This window comes from Fonsecaea erecta (genome assembly GCF_001651985.1).
Source record: "Fonsecaea erecta strain CBS 125763 chromosome Unknown Scaff13, whole genome shotgun sequence".
In the NCBI taxonomy this organism is placed as follows: Eukaryota; Fungi; Ascomycota; class Eurotiomycetes; order Chaetothyriales; family Herpotrichiellaceae; genus Fonsecaea; species Fonsecaea erecta.
Genome location: NW_017387256.1, coordinates 203,022 through 215,421, shown reverse-complemented (window position 1 = coordinate 215,421; position 12,400 = coordinate 203,022). Strand labels below are relative to the sequence as shown.

The window sequence follows — 12,400 nt, the reverse complement described above, 5'->3', positions numbered from 1 at the left end:
TAGTCCCGGTAGTCCTAGTAGTTATATTCCTATAGGAGCCGATACTAGTGGAAGAAATCCCACTAGCTATATCGGGCCTTATATAGGCGCTACGGATATTACTAGTCCTCTCTTATACGTCGTCGGAGGATAGAGACTCTAGACTCGTAGCGGTAGACGATAAGGGAGATACTATCCGTAAGCTAGGGCCGAGTGTTACTAAGTATAGATAGATAATATACCGACTTAATACGTCGGTATATAAGAGAGAATTAGTGAAGTAGAGACTCGACCGGTAAAGGAAGGGATATCTATTTAATATTAAGACTATACGTACGCTACGAAGCGACGTCTTCTTCGCTTGATCGGATTATCTATATTCTCTATAGGTACTCCGAGCCGGTGATCCGATCTCTATAAGAATCGGTTTACGAAGTCTACGACGTCTTCTTCGAATACGACTTTATCTATTATATAGCGAAGCTTTACTTTTTCCTATAGATTCGCTCTTATTTCTTAATTATAGAGCGCGAGAGCTCCGCGAGTCTTAGCTACGATTACGTCCGTAAGTAGAATTCCTAAGATTTCGGTCTCCGAGACTAGAAGTTTAGATACGATAATAATAAACTCTATATCTCGCCTATATTAATTATTAGAATATATCTCGATAGTAGAGACTAAAGACCGACTTAGTAGAGATAATTAATTTAATTAAAGATAGCTTAGGGATCCGGATTAATACTTAATTAGATCGTAAGCTACTAGATCCGAGATTTAGTTTTAGCTCGAGCTTAAGAGCTAAGTAACGTTATTTTCTATATTAAACCCCGACTCTTAATTTTATAATATACGTTCTAAGTATAGATCTTACGAGATATCCTTAAAGTCTAGAGTCTAGGTAAAAGGAATTACGAGCGAGAGAGAGAGCGATCTATAAGATAGAGAGAAGAACGCTATATCTCTATCGCGGAATTATTAAAAGACGGGAGTTTTCGTAAGTTATTTAATTCGCTACTATATCGCGGGATCCGCGGCTTAAACTCCTATTCTCTAGAGATAGTCGCGTTCGAGTACGTCCGGGAGGGATAGGTACGACGTCGGAGTTTATATATAGAATCTAGAGATAGATAGAATAGAAGGAACGATTAGTATCTATTTACTCGTAATCTAGCTTAACGATAAGATCTCCGTAATAGATAAGAGAGATTATAACTCTATAATAGATACCGTTCTAGGTCTAAGTAAGAGTATAGTTTAATTTTGCGTTAATCTAGCGTTTCGTCTCTTATCGCGTCCGTATACTTTATAAAACTACTTAGTGTATTCTCGGAGGCGTTCTTCTTCTGATTTCCGTGGCATTTAGAGAGATAAGAGATAGTCCGTTAGGTGTGATTTTTTTATAACTAGTATTAAAGTATTAATCCGTTTATAACTGCCGACTTAAAGTCCGGCGCTCGTATCCTAGAAAACTAGCCTTTAGGCGAGTAGGTCCGATAGGTTATAGATTAGAAGTCTACGGTCGTTAAGGGTCGTAAGCTAGCGAGAGCTCTAAGAAGGAGTGCCTTCGCGACCGGCCGAGAAGTTAGGGAGATGAGGGTTTAATAAGAGAGAGGTAACTACGGAAGAGGACTAGGTTCAGACGGAGGCTTCGATCAAACGTATAGTACGTTTAAGAGCGTTACTACTATATTATATGGAAGAAAAGAAGGAAGTAAGGAATCCACCACACTAGTGGAGATAAACGGCTATAATAGTACGGTTCTCTAGCTATCTAGCTAACTGTTATGGTGGGCTATCTCTAACGGAGTCTATCAAAGGAAGGAAGTGGGATAGCGAGGTAGAAGTAGCCCTCGGCAGACCTTCCCCATCTTAGCCCGTCACGTGTAGGCGCGCCAGTCACGTGCAGGCACGCGTGACAGTTTCGAGAAGAGCATATTTCCGGAAACGGTCAACACTGCCCCCGTTCAGATCATCAAGTTAGGCAACCTTCGTCGTCAACAGCGTGAGTCTTCTGTGGACCAACGACTGAGATTGCCTCTGGGACCCCTCGAAACTCCATCCGCGCTGACGAGGTGCTGAACGTCATTCGGGCGCAACCGGGTAAGGAGTTGTCAACATACTGTAGCCCCTTCCTATTCGCCTAAGCGACATTTGTAGGAACTTTGGGCGCGTGTTTAAACCCTTCAGACACTCTCTGTTCATACAGATGTGTTCAACATCGCACACAAGTAGGGGAAACCCCCGAGGCCTGCGTCCTGATGATCAGCCCGCTTTCCCGTCCAATTCATGTATAGATCTCGGCCTCTGAGACATCGATCTCTGGGGATTTGCACATTTCGCAAAAGGTAGACGGCAGAATGCTAGCTCCGCTGACAGCATTTAGCCTTTTTTGGATGTCTCGACATATTTCCATAAGCTTTGGTAGTTTCCCTGTGGCCTGGAACTTGCCGACCGTAACCCGTCCGGTCTCGCAGGACGCAAGGTGATCGTAGGTTTCATCGTCATTGCCACAGCTCGCGGAATCGATGTACGTCGCATGTGAATCCCAGAGGCGCTTTCTGACCTCATCCGCCTCTGTGGAATAAATCAGAGCTGTTTCATGTTGGCCTAACTTGGCGAACGCTTTCGATAGCTGGTGCTTTGCCAAAATGGTGGACTCCTCAGACCAGTTGGCGGAGAATTGAATTGCCCTCTTGAAGAGATCTCTGATGGGATGTTAGCAATGGCAAAGTGGGAGCATGTGGTCACCGTACATTGCGAGCTGTGTATTTCCCATCTTTTGATGCACTACTCCCAGAAGATAGGATGAGTCCAACGTGTAGTGTCCTGTTTCCCCATACAGAAGCTTGCGGCACTTGAGGTTTTCCTTCAAAAGCTTGAGTGCCCCATTGAGATCTTCGGTCATGACCAAGACGTTAGCCCACGCGTATCGGCAGCGTTCGAAGAAAGAGGCGCTTCCAGGTGCCAATAGCTCACGAGGCAGCTTGTCTTCGTCGGGGATCAGCTCCAGAGCGTCACCAAATCGTCCAAGCCAGGCCAATGTAAGCGCCCGAGCGCGCTTGACGCCCAAAAGCCCAAGTTCGTCACCCAGGCCTTTCTTGATCGATTCACAAAGGCCTAAGCACTCAAGGGCTTCCTCGTAAAACTCGTGCTCAATGAAGACGTGGCCAACATCGCTCCAGCTGGTTGCATACAGTTGCAGAACTTCTCGAGGTGCCTCCTCTGGGTCGAGCTTATTGATATGCTTTTGGAGGTGTGCCAGCGCTTGAAGGAAACGGCGTAGGATGGATGCTCGTACCGTGATTCCACGGCTCCATCTTAGCGCAGCTCCCAGGGAGTACACGTTAGCCTTGATCACATGCGGAGCGTCTGGACACCTTTCACAAATCTCTTCCGCGGTGTCTGTGAGTTTCGAGCTGTTCGCGAGCATGCCCTTCTCCCAGAGGTAGTAGGCCGCATCAGAGAGAAGCTCGGCAAATTCAATAAAAGGATCCAGCTCTCTTGTGCTGTTTTCGTAGACAGAGTGGAGACTGAGAACGTGAGGCTGGTACAATGCTTGTATCTTCCAGTGGTCGTTTTGAGGATCATGAGTGGGCGACTGTTTTGGGTAGACTTTGCGAACCAAGGTGAAAGTAAGACGAAAGGTATGTTGCAACAGATTGTGGTCTTTGTCCAGGCTATGGAGAACGTTCTTCTGCAATGTGCGGTGAATGAGCAGTCGTGCTTCTGGTCCGATGCTCTCTCGATCAATAAGGTGCCAGCTCGTCAGGGCTCCGAGCATGGTACCAAAACTGAGCAAATGTTTGTGAATTCTCTACGAAGTGTGCATTTTTTCCATCAAGGAAAAAGTAGAGGGAGGTGGGGGAGGTGGAAGGGATCACGTACTCATGCGCGGTGATTTTAGAGGAACTCAAGAAATCGAGCTCTTGTTCATGGTGTTCGGCATACAGCATCCCCTCTGGGATATCGTCAGGATCCAACATGGACAGTATGTGAATGATTCTGAGCTGTTCCGGCGTCAACCTTTGCGATGATTCTTCCCATTGCCCCGCGAGAGTTTTTTTGTACGGATGCGTGGCTGCAGGAGGATCCATCTTAAACACTGTAGCGCAGAATCGACGCCCTTCAGAATAATTCAAAAACTCCTGTAGTGACCATTTGGTCTGAGAGATGAAGCCGGCCGCGAACCCGAGAGCCAAGGGCAGCCCTCCAAGTTGAGCTGATATCTTCTTTGCATCTTCTACTTCATAGCGTTCTCCGGTATTCGGCAAATACCTGAGGATTAGCTCCGATCCCTCGGTGCTATTGAGTGACCTTAAAGGTATATCAACGGTCGCGTGCGGGCCAAGCTGATCGTTTTGTGACGTGATCAAAACAGCCCCGTGGTTTGATCGTGGCACACATGGCTCTAAGATATCCCAAGTCTCGGCGTTGTCAAATACGAGAAGCCACCGTTTTTCTGTTGAGCAATCATGATCAGCAAATAACAGCAAGGAGAAGAGGGAACAATAACAATACTTGAATTTTCAAACCACTTGCGTACAGCCTCGACGGCCCGTGCGCTGGCGAGAGTTTCAGCTAGCCCGAGGCATAAGCTAGTCGAAATCTGGGTGATACTGTTAGCGAACACAGCTTCGTTCTCGGACTTTATCCAAAAGATAAAGTCGTATGAACGCCGGTGACGATAGGTATACTCAATGGCAACTTGAGTCTTTCCCACTCCACCCATGCCATGGATGACGCACGAATGTAGCTGTTCTGCGGTTCCCGATGGATCCACACCGTTGGCAAGAAGCTCATGAAGCTTATCTAGAACCCTCCGGCGACCACAGAATCGAGTGTTTCGGCTGTGTGGAACCTCATAGAGCTGCACTGGCTCCACTGGCGCAAGCACCATGGGTCTCGACTCAGTTGTCGACGGTTCTTGCAGTTCTTGTCGATCTGAACTGTAAGATACATCTGTGATGCTTTTCTGTTAGAAGTGTTCCTGTCAGAGCCATGAAAGAAATGCGTTATCGCAGAGATTGGGTGGCCTTGTGGCTCAATTAGATGGAAAATCTCCGGGCCACCCTCAAAATAACCACGCATAGGAGGTCTGCATGTCGGGGTTTGACTCACTAGTTACTGAATCAATCTGTTCAAGGGCTATCGGTCCTGCAGCGGCCATTTCATACCATCCAAAGAGCGACTTACTTGTTGCAAATGAACTGCATATGGTAGCTATTGTAGTTGCTCTGACGGTTTGCAGTTCCTTCGACAATATTCTGACTCCCTTGAGCATTCTTGCCAATGTTTTGGACCATATGGTGGGGGGGGAATCTCGACATGTCCTGACATGGATGGTGGCACTTAGGCTGAGCCCGTGGGATCCAGACAGACGGTGGTTAGTAGAATCCCCACAAGACTGGAACCTGGAAAGTGTTTGAACAACCCCATAGCGTCGTGCGAAAAGGGAGATAGATATTTTTAAGTTCAATTTTTGAAGCTTGTGGGGTAAGTCAGGGTTCAACAAGAACGTGTCATAGCAATTCGGCAAACTGATCTACGACAACACATCCAGCAACAGTGATGCGGCTCAATGGAAGAACGTGATGAATTCAATAGGGTTCTGAGCACCGCCTCACTACGAAGCCCGGGTCTTTTTACTACGTAGGCCCCATGGACCCACATACCCCCCGAGGCTAGTAGTTCCACAAGCCGCACTACCCTTGGTGCCCGACGGTGGGTAGTACGAAGCAAGGATTCAGTAAATCATGAAAGGTTGAGGGTTACACAAGACAATCAGCATTCCGCTTTTCCCCAATAACAACTCCGTCTGTACCACGCCTCTGTCCGACGCTGTGCGGTGAGCACACGCCATTTTCTCATGATCCCCTCCCATAGGACGGCTGCTGACCATCCTCTTAGCGAGCAGGTTCTTCGGTTAGAAACTAGGTCTACACAATATCCCTGCTTCAATCATATTTTCACACATCTACCCAATGCTTCCGACCTGCCCAAGGAGCTGCCGAAAATTTGTCTCTCTGGGGGTGCACCACACAAGCTCTCGCACAGAGCCACCATGTATGCCTGCCAAAAAGCTCCATTTGACCTCGTTGACAAGGTGTAGGAGGCTCAAAGCGCAACTGACCGCCCTTGGCTCCTTGATAGAGCAAATATGCGATATCTCGGGCATTTCGGGCTTATCACTGGGTGTTCTTCACGAAGGAGAGGTCACTCATTATGCCAACTTTGGCTACCGTGATGTTTCCACTCAGACACCGCCAGACGAGGACACGATCTATGTGGTGGGGTCTTTATCGAAGGCATTTACGTCCGCAATAGCTGGAGTCCTGGTGGACCGAGGTGACCTGCAGTGGGATGCGCAGATCCGACACATTCTTCCTGAGTATCAGCGAGATGAGAGAGATTCGGCACGCAATGCCACGGTCTCCGACATCCTCAGCCACCGTACTGGTGTCCTGGGGCCAGACGGCTACTGGATGCTATCTGAAGGGGAGGTGGCCTTCCAGCGAGATCAGTTCCTCCCGATATTCAATTCTCTTCCGACGGTTCGGCCGACACGCACCGCCTTCATCTATAACAATATGGCGTACGAGCTTGTCGGTCAAGTTATTGAAAAGATCTCAGGCAAAACGGTCGGAAATTTCCTGAAGGAGAGCATCATGAAGCCGCTTGGAATGACCCGGACCTTTGACACACGCATCACACCCGGCACCGCGAATGTTGCAAAGCCATATGCTAGTTTTCTCAATCGAAGCGTCTGCGAAATAGAAATGCCTCTGACACGTGAAGATGGCTTGTTCTCTGCAGCGGGTGGGATTCGAACTTCAGTGTCAGATCTCCTGAGATTTTACAATGCGCTAATGGATTCTGGCATGTCACAATTGGACCAAGACGACCAGCGAATTCTCGGAAATCCTTTGAAGCAGGTTGCAGCTCTGTGGACAGGGATGATCAGCTTACCTTTTCCTTCACTGAGAGAACACAGCTATGCGTTTGGATGGGCTCGAGCGCAGTTACCGTCTACTTTCGGCCTCGACGGTCCACAGCCCTGGAAAGCAGTGATCGGAAAGCGAGCCCCATGTCGACTTGCTATTTACCACCAAGGGATCATTCAGGGGTTTACGTCTTTTTCTGTTCTGATCCCAGAGACACGAAGCGCAGTTGTGGTTCTCACCAATTCGGGAGGACTCAACGAGGCGGGAATGTTGGTTGCCAGTGCCGTGTTGGATACGCTTTTGGGGGATCAAATAGACGAAGAAGCTTATAAAGACCTTGCCCAGCTTGGCTATGAAGCGGCGGCATCCCGTCTGTCCGACATCATGAAGGAATTGAAAGAGGGCCAACAGATTGAAGTTCCCACACGACCGCTGGAGTACTACGTGGGCAAATATTACAATTCCCTCAAGAATTACTTCATCGACATTCGCAAAAGTGTCCATGGAGGCCTGGTCATATCCTTCATGGGCAGGCCCATGGACACCTTTGAGCTAGTGCCTTACAAGAGCGACGAGTTCTTCTGGCATTCAACCCATGACGAATGCGTCCGCCGCGGACGAGTCACGGAATGGGACATCGAGTACTATCGCATCAAGTTCAAATTTGACGAAAACGGTACAGCTCTGAAAGAGCCTGTATTGTACTGGAAATATGACTCGGATTATCCTGGAGAAGGAGAGCTATTCAGGCGGCTCGGAACCCCCAGAACGATCGGCTTGCAGCAGAGTATTTGGGAAGAGCTGGAGCTTTGAAGGAGCAATGTCTCCGGATCAGGGTTTGTCTTCCGTTGTTTTCCATATTTCCATGGGCATGGAGTGCTATATGGGTGGGTGGCAATTACAGAGCGATCTACTGGCTGCGTGATTTTTGGGGGTTCTAAGAGCGCTCTGTCATCGGAATCTGGTTTCTCTTCAACTGTTTCCCAGACTGCCCTGAGCGCGATGCAAGGTTGCCCCGTAGGGACAATCCATGACTCGGTTGGACCTCATTCTTCCTAGGAAGTTGACGAGAACAGGTTTCAAAAGGTGTAACCATCGAGATTGAACGTTCTGACCGGGTCTACGGATGAACCCTACTTCAGTCGCGTTACAACATGCACCTGCATTGGTATTTATCCAGGTTGACCCTGGAGATTCAACATCTTCATCTATTCAACATAGAATGAAGGGAAGGCAAACACAACCTGGCTCATCTATTTCGGACACTATGACTCCGGGCGCAATTGGCATATGGCCTTCATCTATATTGGCATGTACTGGGCTTCGGCGGGCAAATCATCCTCAAATAATTGTTTTCGAGAGCCAGATGTCGCTGGCAGTGGCGTGTTCCGACAGTCTATGACGTTTCCCGCGTTTTATTGATGGTCAGTCAGAAAGACGAAACTTGTATGCGCCAAAGTAGATACAATGAAGAAAAACTAAACAAATTGGAGTCTGGTGATTCATGTCGACTCGTGCGCGGAGATTCCCAATCAACGGGGAGATTGAAAGATGTCTGGATAGTACCAATTCATTGAGATCTTGTCTGCGGTGGCCTTCAGTGAGCAAAGCCCCTTGTAGTTAAACTACTCCAGTGGTGACAACACCAAGAGGCGCACTTCAATGCTTTCCCTTGGGTGCTTGTCTGACCTCCACTGCTTGCTGTGCCAAAAGGCTGAGTGTGGAGGCGTACCTGTCGTAGGTCAGCGTCCAACATACTGACTTTGCGAAGTCAGAACTCACGTATTCTCTCCTCTCCTACCCCGCTGGAGTCAAACACCATGAAGACACACAGCTCCTCCTTCACCATCCTGGAAAGGTAATAGAACTGAAATTCTTGGCTGTATTTGACCTGATAATTCCTGCGAACATAATCACCGCTGACGTGGGCGGAGCCGACGAGATCAGAGGGTTTAACCGTTCGAACATCGCACATGGCTAACGGGACATCTTTGACCACGTCCACCAGCGGACGCCATATGCTTATGACCCGGATAGAAAGTTGGCCTCTTACGCATTTCAAAGCAGCGGGAAACAGGAGTGGAACGTACTTGATGACCCGCACCCGGTAATTGTTGACTATCTCAGTGGTTTCTTCTTGTCCAAGTTCGCGTCTCAGCCATTCGAGGACTCCCAAAGGCGACTGGTCTGATAATATCAGCTCTTTATTGACTTTGACTGTGTACAACAGGGAACTCACCAACATGTACCAAAAGGGCAGGAAACAATTTGTGGGTCCCGCACAACCCGGGATGCACAGGAATCGTGCTCCGGGGCTCCCCAGCACTTCGCAACTATCACGATGGATCAGCATGGAAGTTCAACTGTTATGAAAGACATACTCGCCCGAAAATCGAACATCTCGCATCTTTGAATGCTTTCCGGAAATAAGTCCCGTACGAACATTTTCAAGTCTTCAACATATACTTTCTTGATGTCGTCCTCGTCTTCCCAGCGGACAGCTGGTAGAGCTCGTTTGTGGTATTCAAAGCCATGAGTCGCAAGTGTGAATTCTTCCTCTCTGCCACGAATGTCCAGGACCAATTGAAGCGGCGGCTTCTCAATGGTTATGTTGCTTGTGCCGTCAATGAAGTTGTCGTACGGGACCTCGACTTCATAGAGTGGGAGAGGTTTTAGATAGAAAAATTGGGCTTTTTCGTCCATTTAGAATTGTGAGGGAGACAAAGAGGAAGCGAAAAAGCCAATGATGCCTCAATATCGACCCAGGAGAGTCTTTCTCCTCTTACTGCAGCCTAGATAATCATACGTATCTGCTTTGAAGGGTTGGGTGCTAACGCGTGTCAGGCGACATCAATTGCAATCACAGCCGATGTTTTGAAATCCCTCACCCCAAGATGCCCAAGCATAGTACGCCAGTCAAAAGGTATACACGTGGTGGTGGTTACACAGCGGTGTAACCGTCCCATGGGAAAAGTATAATACAGTGTGGATGTTTCCCTCGAAGAGCCACGAATGGTCCCGACACTCTCACTCCACTGTGCCTCAGCCTCACTTTGCGCTCGTCTCCAGCGGTAGCACCTGAACGCCCTGGAAAATACGAGAAGAAGGAATTTCAAGTCCGTACGCAAGTGTTCCTGTTCCATTTTGTCAACAGCTAACAAGGAGGAAAGGTGGAGAGACTGCAACGGCTTTCATCCGTAGCGGAAATGGACTCGAGCACCAAAAAACTCGACACTTCCAAATCGAACTGGGCTGCCGCCACGGAGCAGTCTGCCGCCCAAGATAGCCGCCGCGAGACGTGGAAGAATCATGAAGCTTCTGGTGGCCAAACTGAGAGCAAAGACGGCAAAACAGCCACCGCGAAGGACAACGGCCGCAAGCCGCCTAAAGATGACGAGGAGCCAGGTGAGCAAAGCTTTATCAAAGTCAATGAACGAACAGCGCTAATGACTACACAGAGTCTCCGAGGATTTTCACTTGAGGGAAATAGGAAAATGATCAGATCTATTCTGTAACTAGATGGATCATACTGTTCAACATTATACCGATTTGAAATGATGTCCAACTATTGCGACGACGTAAGAACTCTTTCGAGAAGATGAGCTGCCTTGACAACATAATTAGTGTCCATCTTGTGGGCAGCCTCAGCAGGACATGCTGGACTAGTCTTCACCACTCTCATCGTCGTCGTCGTCGTAATTAAGATTCGACCTCCTCCCGTAGTTCCGAGTCACAGCTGCATTGTAATTGATCTGTTTGTTATTGAACCCGGACATATTATTTTGGTATGCCCTGCCACCGTAAACATTTTGAGAGTTTCGTTCATTGGCGCTCTCGAAAATTTCCTTCGGCACCGACGACGGCACATTTGAGAGCGCCTTGACAGCATCGTCCAGCTCCTTGACTCGGGCTGAAACCACACCCCGGATCGAATGGTTTGCTGCGAGGAGCTGCAGATCCATAAAGATCCCTTTCATCAGATTCTCCACCTCGTTCCCCTTGCCCATGGCCTTCACAAGGTTATAATAGCGTCGTATGTTGAAGTTTTTGCTTGGGAGCTTAAGTCCCTCGAATATGTGCTTCAAGCTTTTGACATCGCCCTCGCAGTGTTCCACGGTTGGCTTGATCGCCCTCCACACCGATTCCTCCAGGTTCAACTTCTTAGTGTCATGAAGAATGGATTGAGCGAGTGGGAGTCTCTGTTCGACTTGACGAAAGGCTGGTGGGAGGCCGGAAGCACTTTTCAAAGCACTGGAGACGGACGCAACGGCATCCAGAAGCGTCAGGACGGTTGCGATTACGCCGATGACTTCAATTCCAGACATGTCACCGGAAAAGAATGAGGCCTGCGAAGTATCAAATTCCTGACATTGAGAACCTCTTTGGCCGATCTATAAGACATGGCGACTTCAGGGCTGAGGAAGACTGAGGCCAATCCAAAACAGCTTTGGAATGAGGTGAGGCAAACGATCAGAATTTGCCCTGGACAGCCCGACAAAGTCTAGGATGCACAAATCTCAGGCTGAGGAGTGCACAAGCCTCGCACCTGCACCTCACCGGTTATGTGAATGATGCCCAAAACACGGGACGATGCGTTGGCAGCACTCCCAGCTAGGCCAATGGGACGTCAGTGAAGCACTGCCATGTGCGCGTACGATTCCTCATGTTCCCCATGACTGCGCCCCTCGCTGCTGTTGGGAACACGAAAGAAAATCCCTCAGCTCCCAGCCTAGGTCTCTAATCGTTGCCGTCATACCTGTCATTTTGCAACTCGACTAATCACCTCATACATTGAGACCGCCCAGACTGGCTATGTTGTACACGGGCAGCTAAGTCAGGACAGCGAGCCCTCTCTTATGTCGCGAATAAGCAGGAGCCAGTTCCTTAGCCTGAGGAGGGAAGACCAGGCATAAAAGCAGTGAGATCGACTCGGCTTGTTGGCTGTGGAAGTGTCCTTTTAGCAGGGGGAGTGGCTATTCAGCCTTGTGTCGAGAGGAATACACCAAGCATAGCATCGTATATCATCTCACCTAATAGTGACTGAGGCGTCAAGAGAGATAGCGACGACAAGGGTATTCCGCAACAACGTCGAACTGCCAAATAGAGTTTAGCTATATTATGTATCTAGCTAGTGCAAAGACGCCTATACTATTTGAGCGAATCAAAGAGCGAGGTACTTACATGGCGCCAAGATCTCTGTACCGACCGGTTAGGGGCGGGCCTAAACACGGGCAACCTTAAACTCCACCACGTAGTCTAATATTCATTCAAAGTAGACGTCCTTCGATTTCGACCGCCTCCAGTAATAGTCGTATGGTGTATGAGGTGCCAGGTCAACCTGAGGAGGCGAACCAGGAATGATGGGCCCTAATGTGGGATCAGACTTGCGGGGTTGAGCTGTAAAGGATTCGGCTGGAGTAAGAAAGCCGGAGAGGCTGAGCGGGGATGCGAATTCGGGGATTTGTCCTCCGTAACCCCGA

General features: G+C 48.7%; 5 protein-coding genes across 5 annotated transcripts; 2 read left to right on the top strand and 3 right to left on the bottom strand.

The window, feature by feature from the left end:
• Positions 1–2,263: 2,263 nt before the first annotated feature.
• AYL99_11000 (hypothetical protein) lies at positions 2,264–5,282 on the bottom strand (the record flags this gene model as incomplete). Its single annotated transcript, XM_018842506.1, has 5 exons — positions 2,264–2,684; positions 2,733–3,770; positions 3,865–4,438; positions 4,498–4,946; positions 5,173–5,282. The coding sequence occupies 5 exons, from the start codon at positions 5,280–5,282 to the stop codon at positions 2,264–2,266; spliced, it is 2,592 nt and encodes an 863-aa protein (XP_018687919.1).
• A 762-nt stretch (positions 5,283–6,044) lies between these two features.
• On the top strand, positions 6,045–7,733 carry AYL99_10999 (hypothetical protein; the record flags this gene model as incomplete). Its single annotated transcript, XM_018842505.1, has 1 exon — positions 6,045–7,733. The coding sequence occupies one exon, from the start codon at positions 6,045–6,047 to the stop codon at positions 7,731–7,733; it is 1,689 nt and encodes a 562-aa protein (XP_018687918.1).
• Positions 7,734–8,545: 812 nt separating this feature from the next.
• On the bottom strand, positions 8,546–9,623 carry AYL99_10998 (hypothetical protein; the record flags this gene model as incomplete). The annotated part of the gene is made up of 4 exons (XM_018842504.1): positions 8,546–8,652; positions 8,703–9,102; positions 9,160–9,253; positions 9,364–9,623. 4 exons carry the CDS (start codon positions 9,621–9,623, stop codon positions 8,546–8,548), a joined length of 861 nt encoding a protein of 286 aa, XP_018687917.1.
• Positions 9,624–10,126: 503 nt separating this feature from the next.
• AYL99_10997 (hypothetical protein) lies at positions 10,127–10,401 on the top strand (the record flags this gene model as incomplete). The annotated part of the gene is made up of 2 exons (XM_018842503.1): positions 10,127–10,325; positions 10,379–10,401. The coding sequence occupies 2 exons, from the start codon at positions 10,127–10,129 to the stop codon at positions 10,399–10,401; spliced, it is 222 nt and encodes a 73-aa protein (XP_018687916.1).
• A 181-nt stretch (positions 10,402–10,582) lies between these two features.
• On the bottom strand, positions 10,583–11,245 carry AYL99_10996 (hypothetical protein; the record flags this gene model as incomplete). Its single annotated transcript, XM_018842502.1, has 1 exon — positions 10,583–11,245. One exon carries the CDS (start codon positions 11,243–11,245, stop codon positions 10,583–10,585), a length of 663 nt encoding a protein of 220 aa, XP_018687915.1.
• Between the last annotated feature and the right edge of the window lie 1,155 nt (positions 11,246–12,400).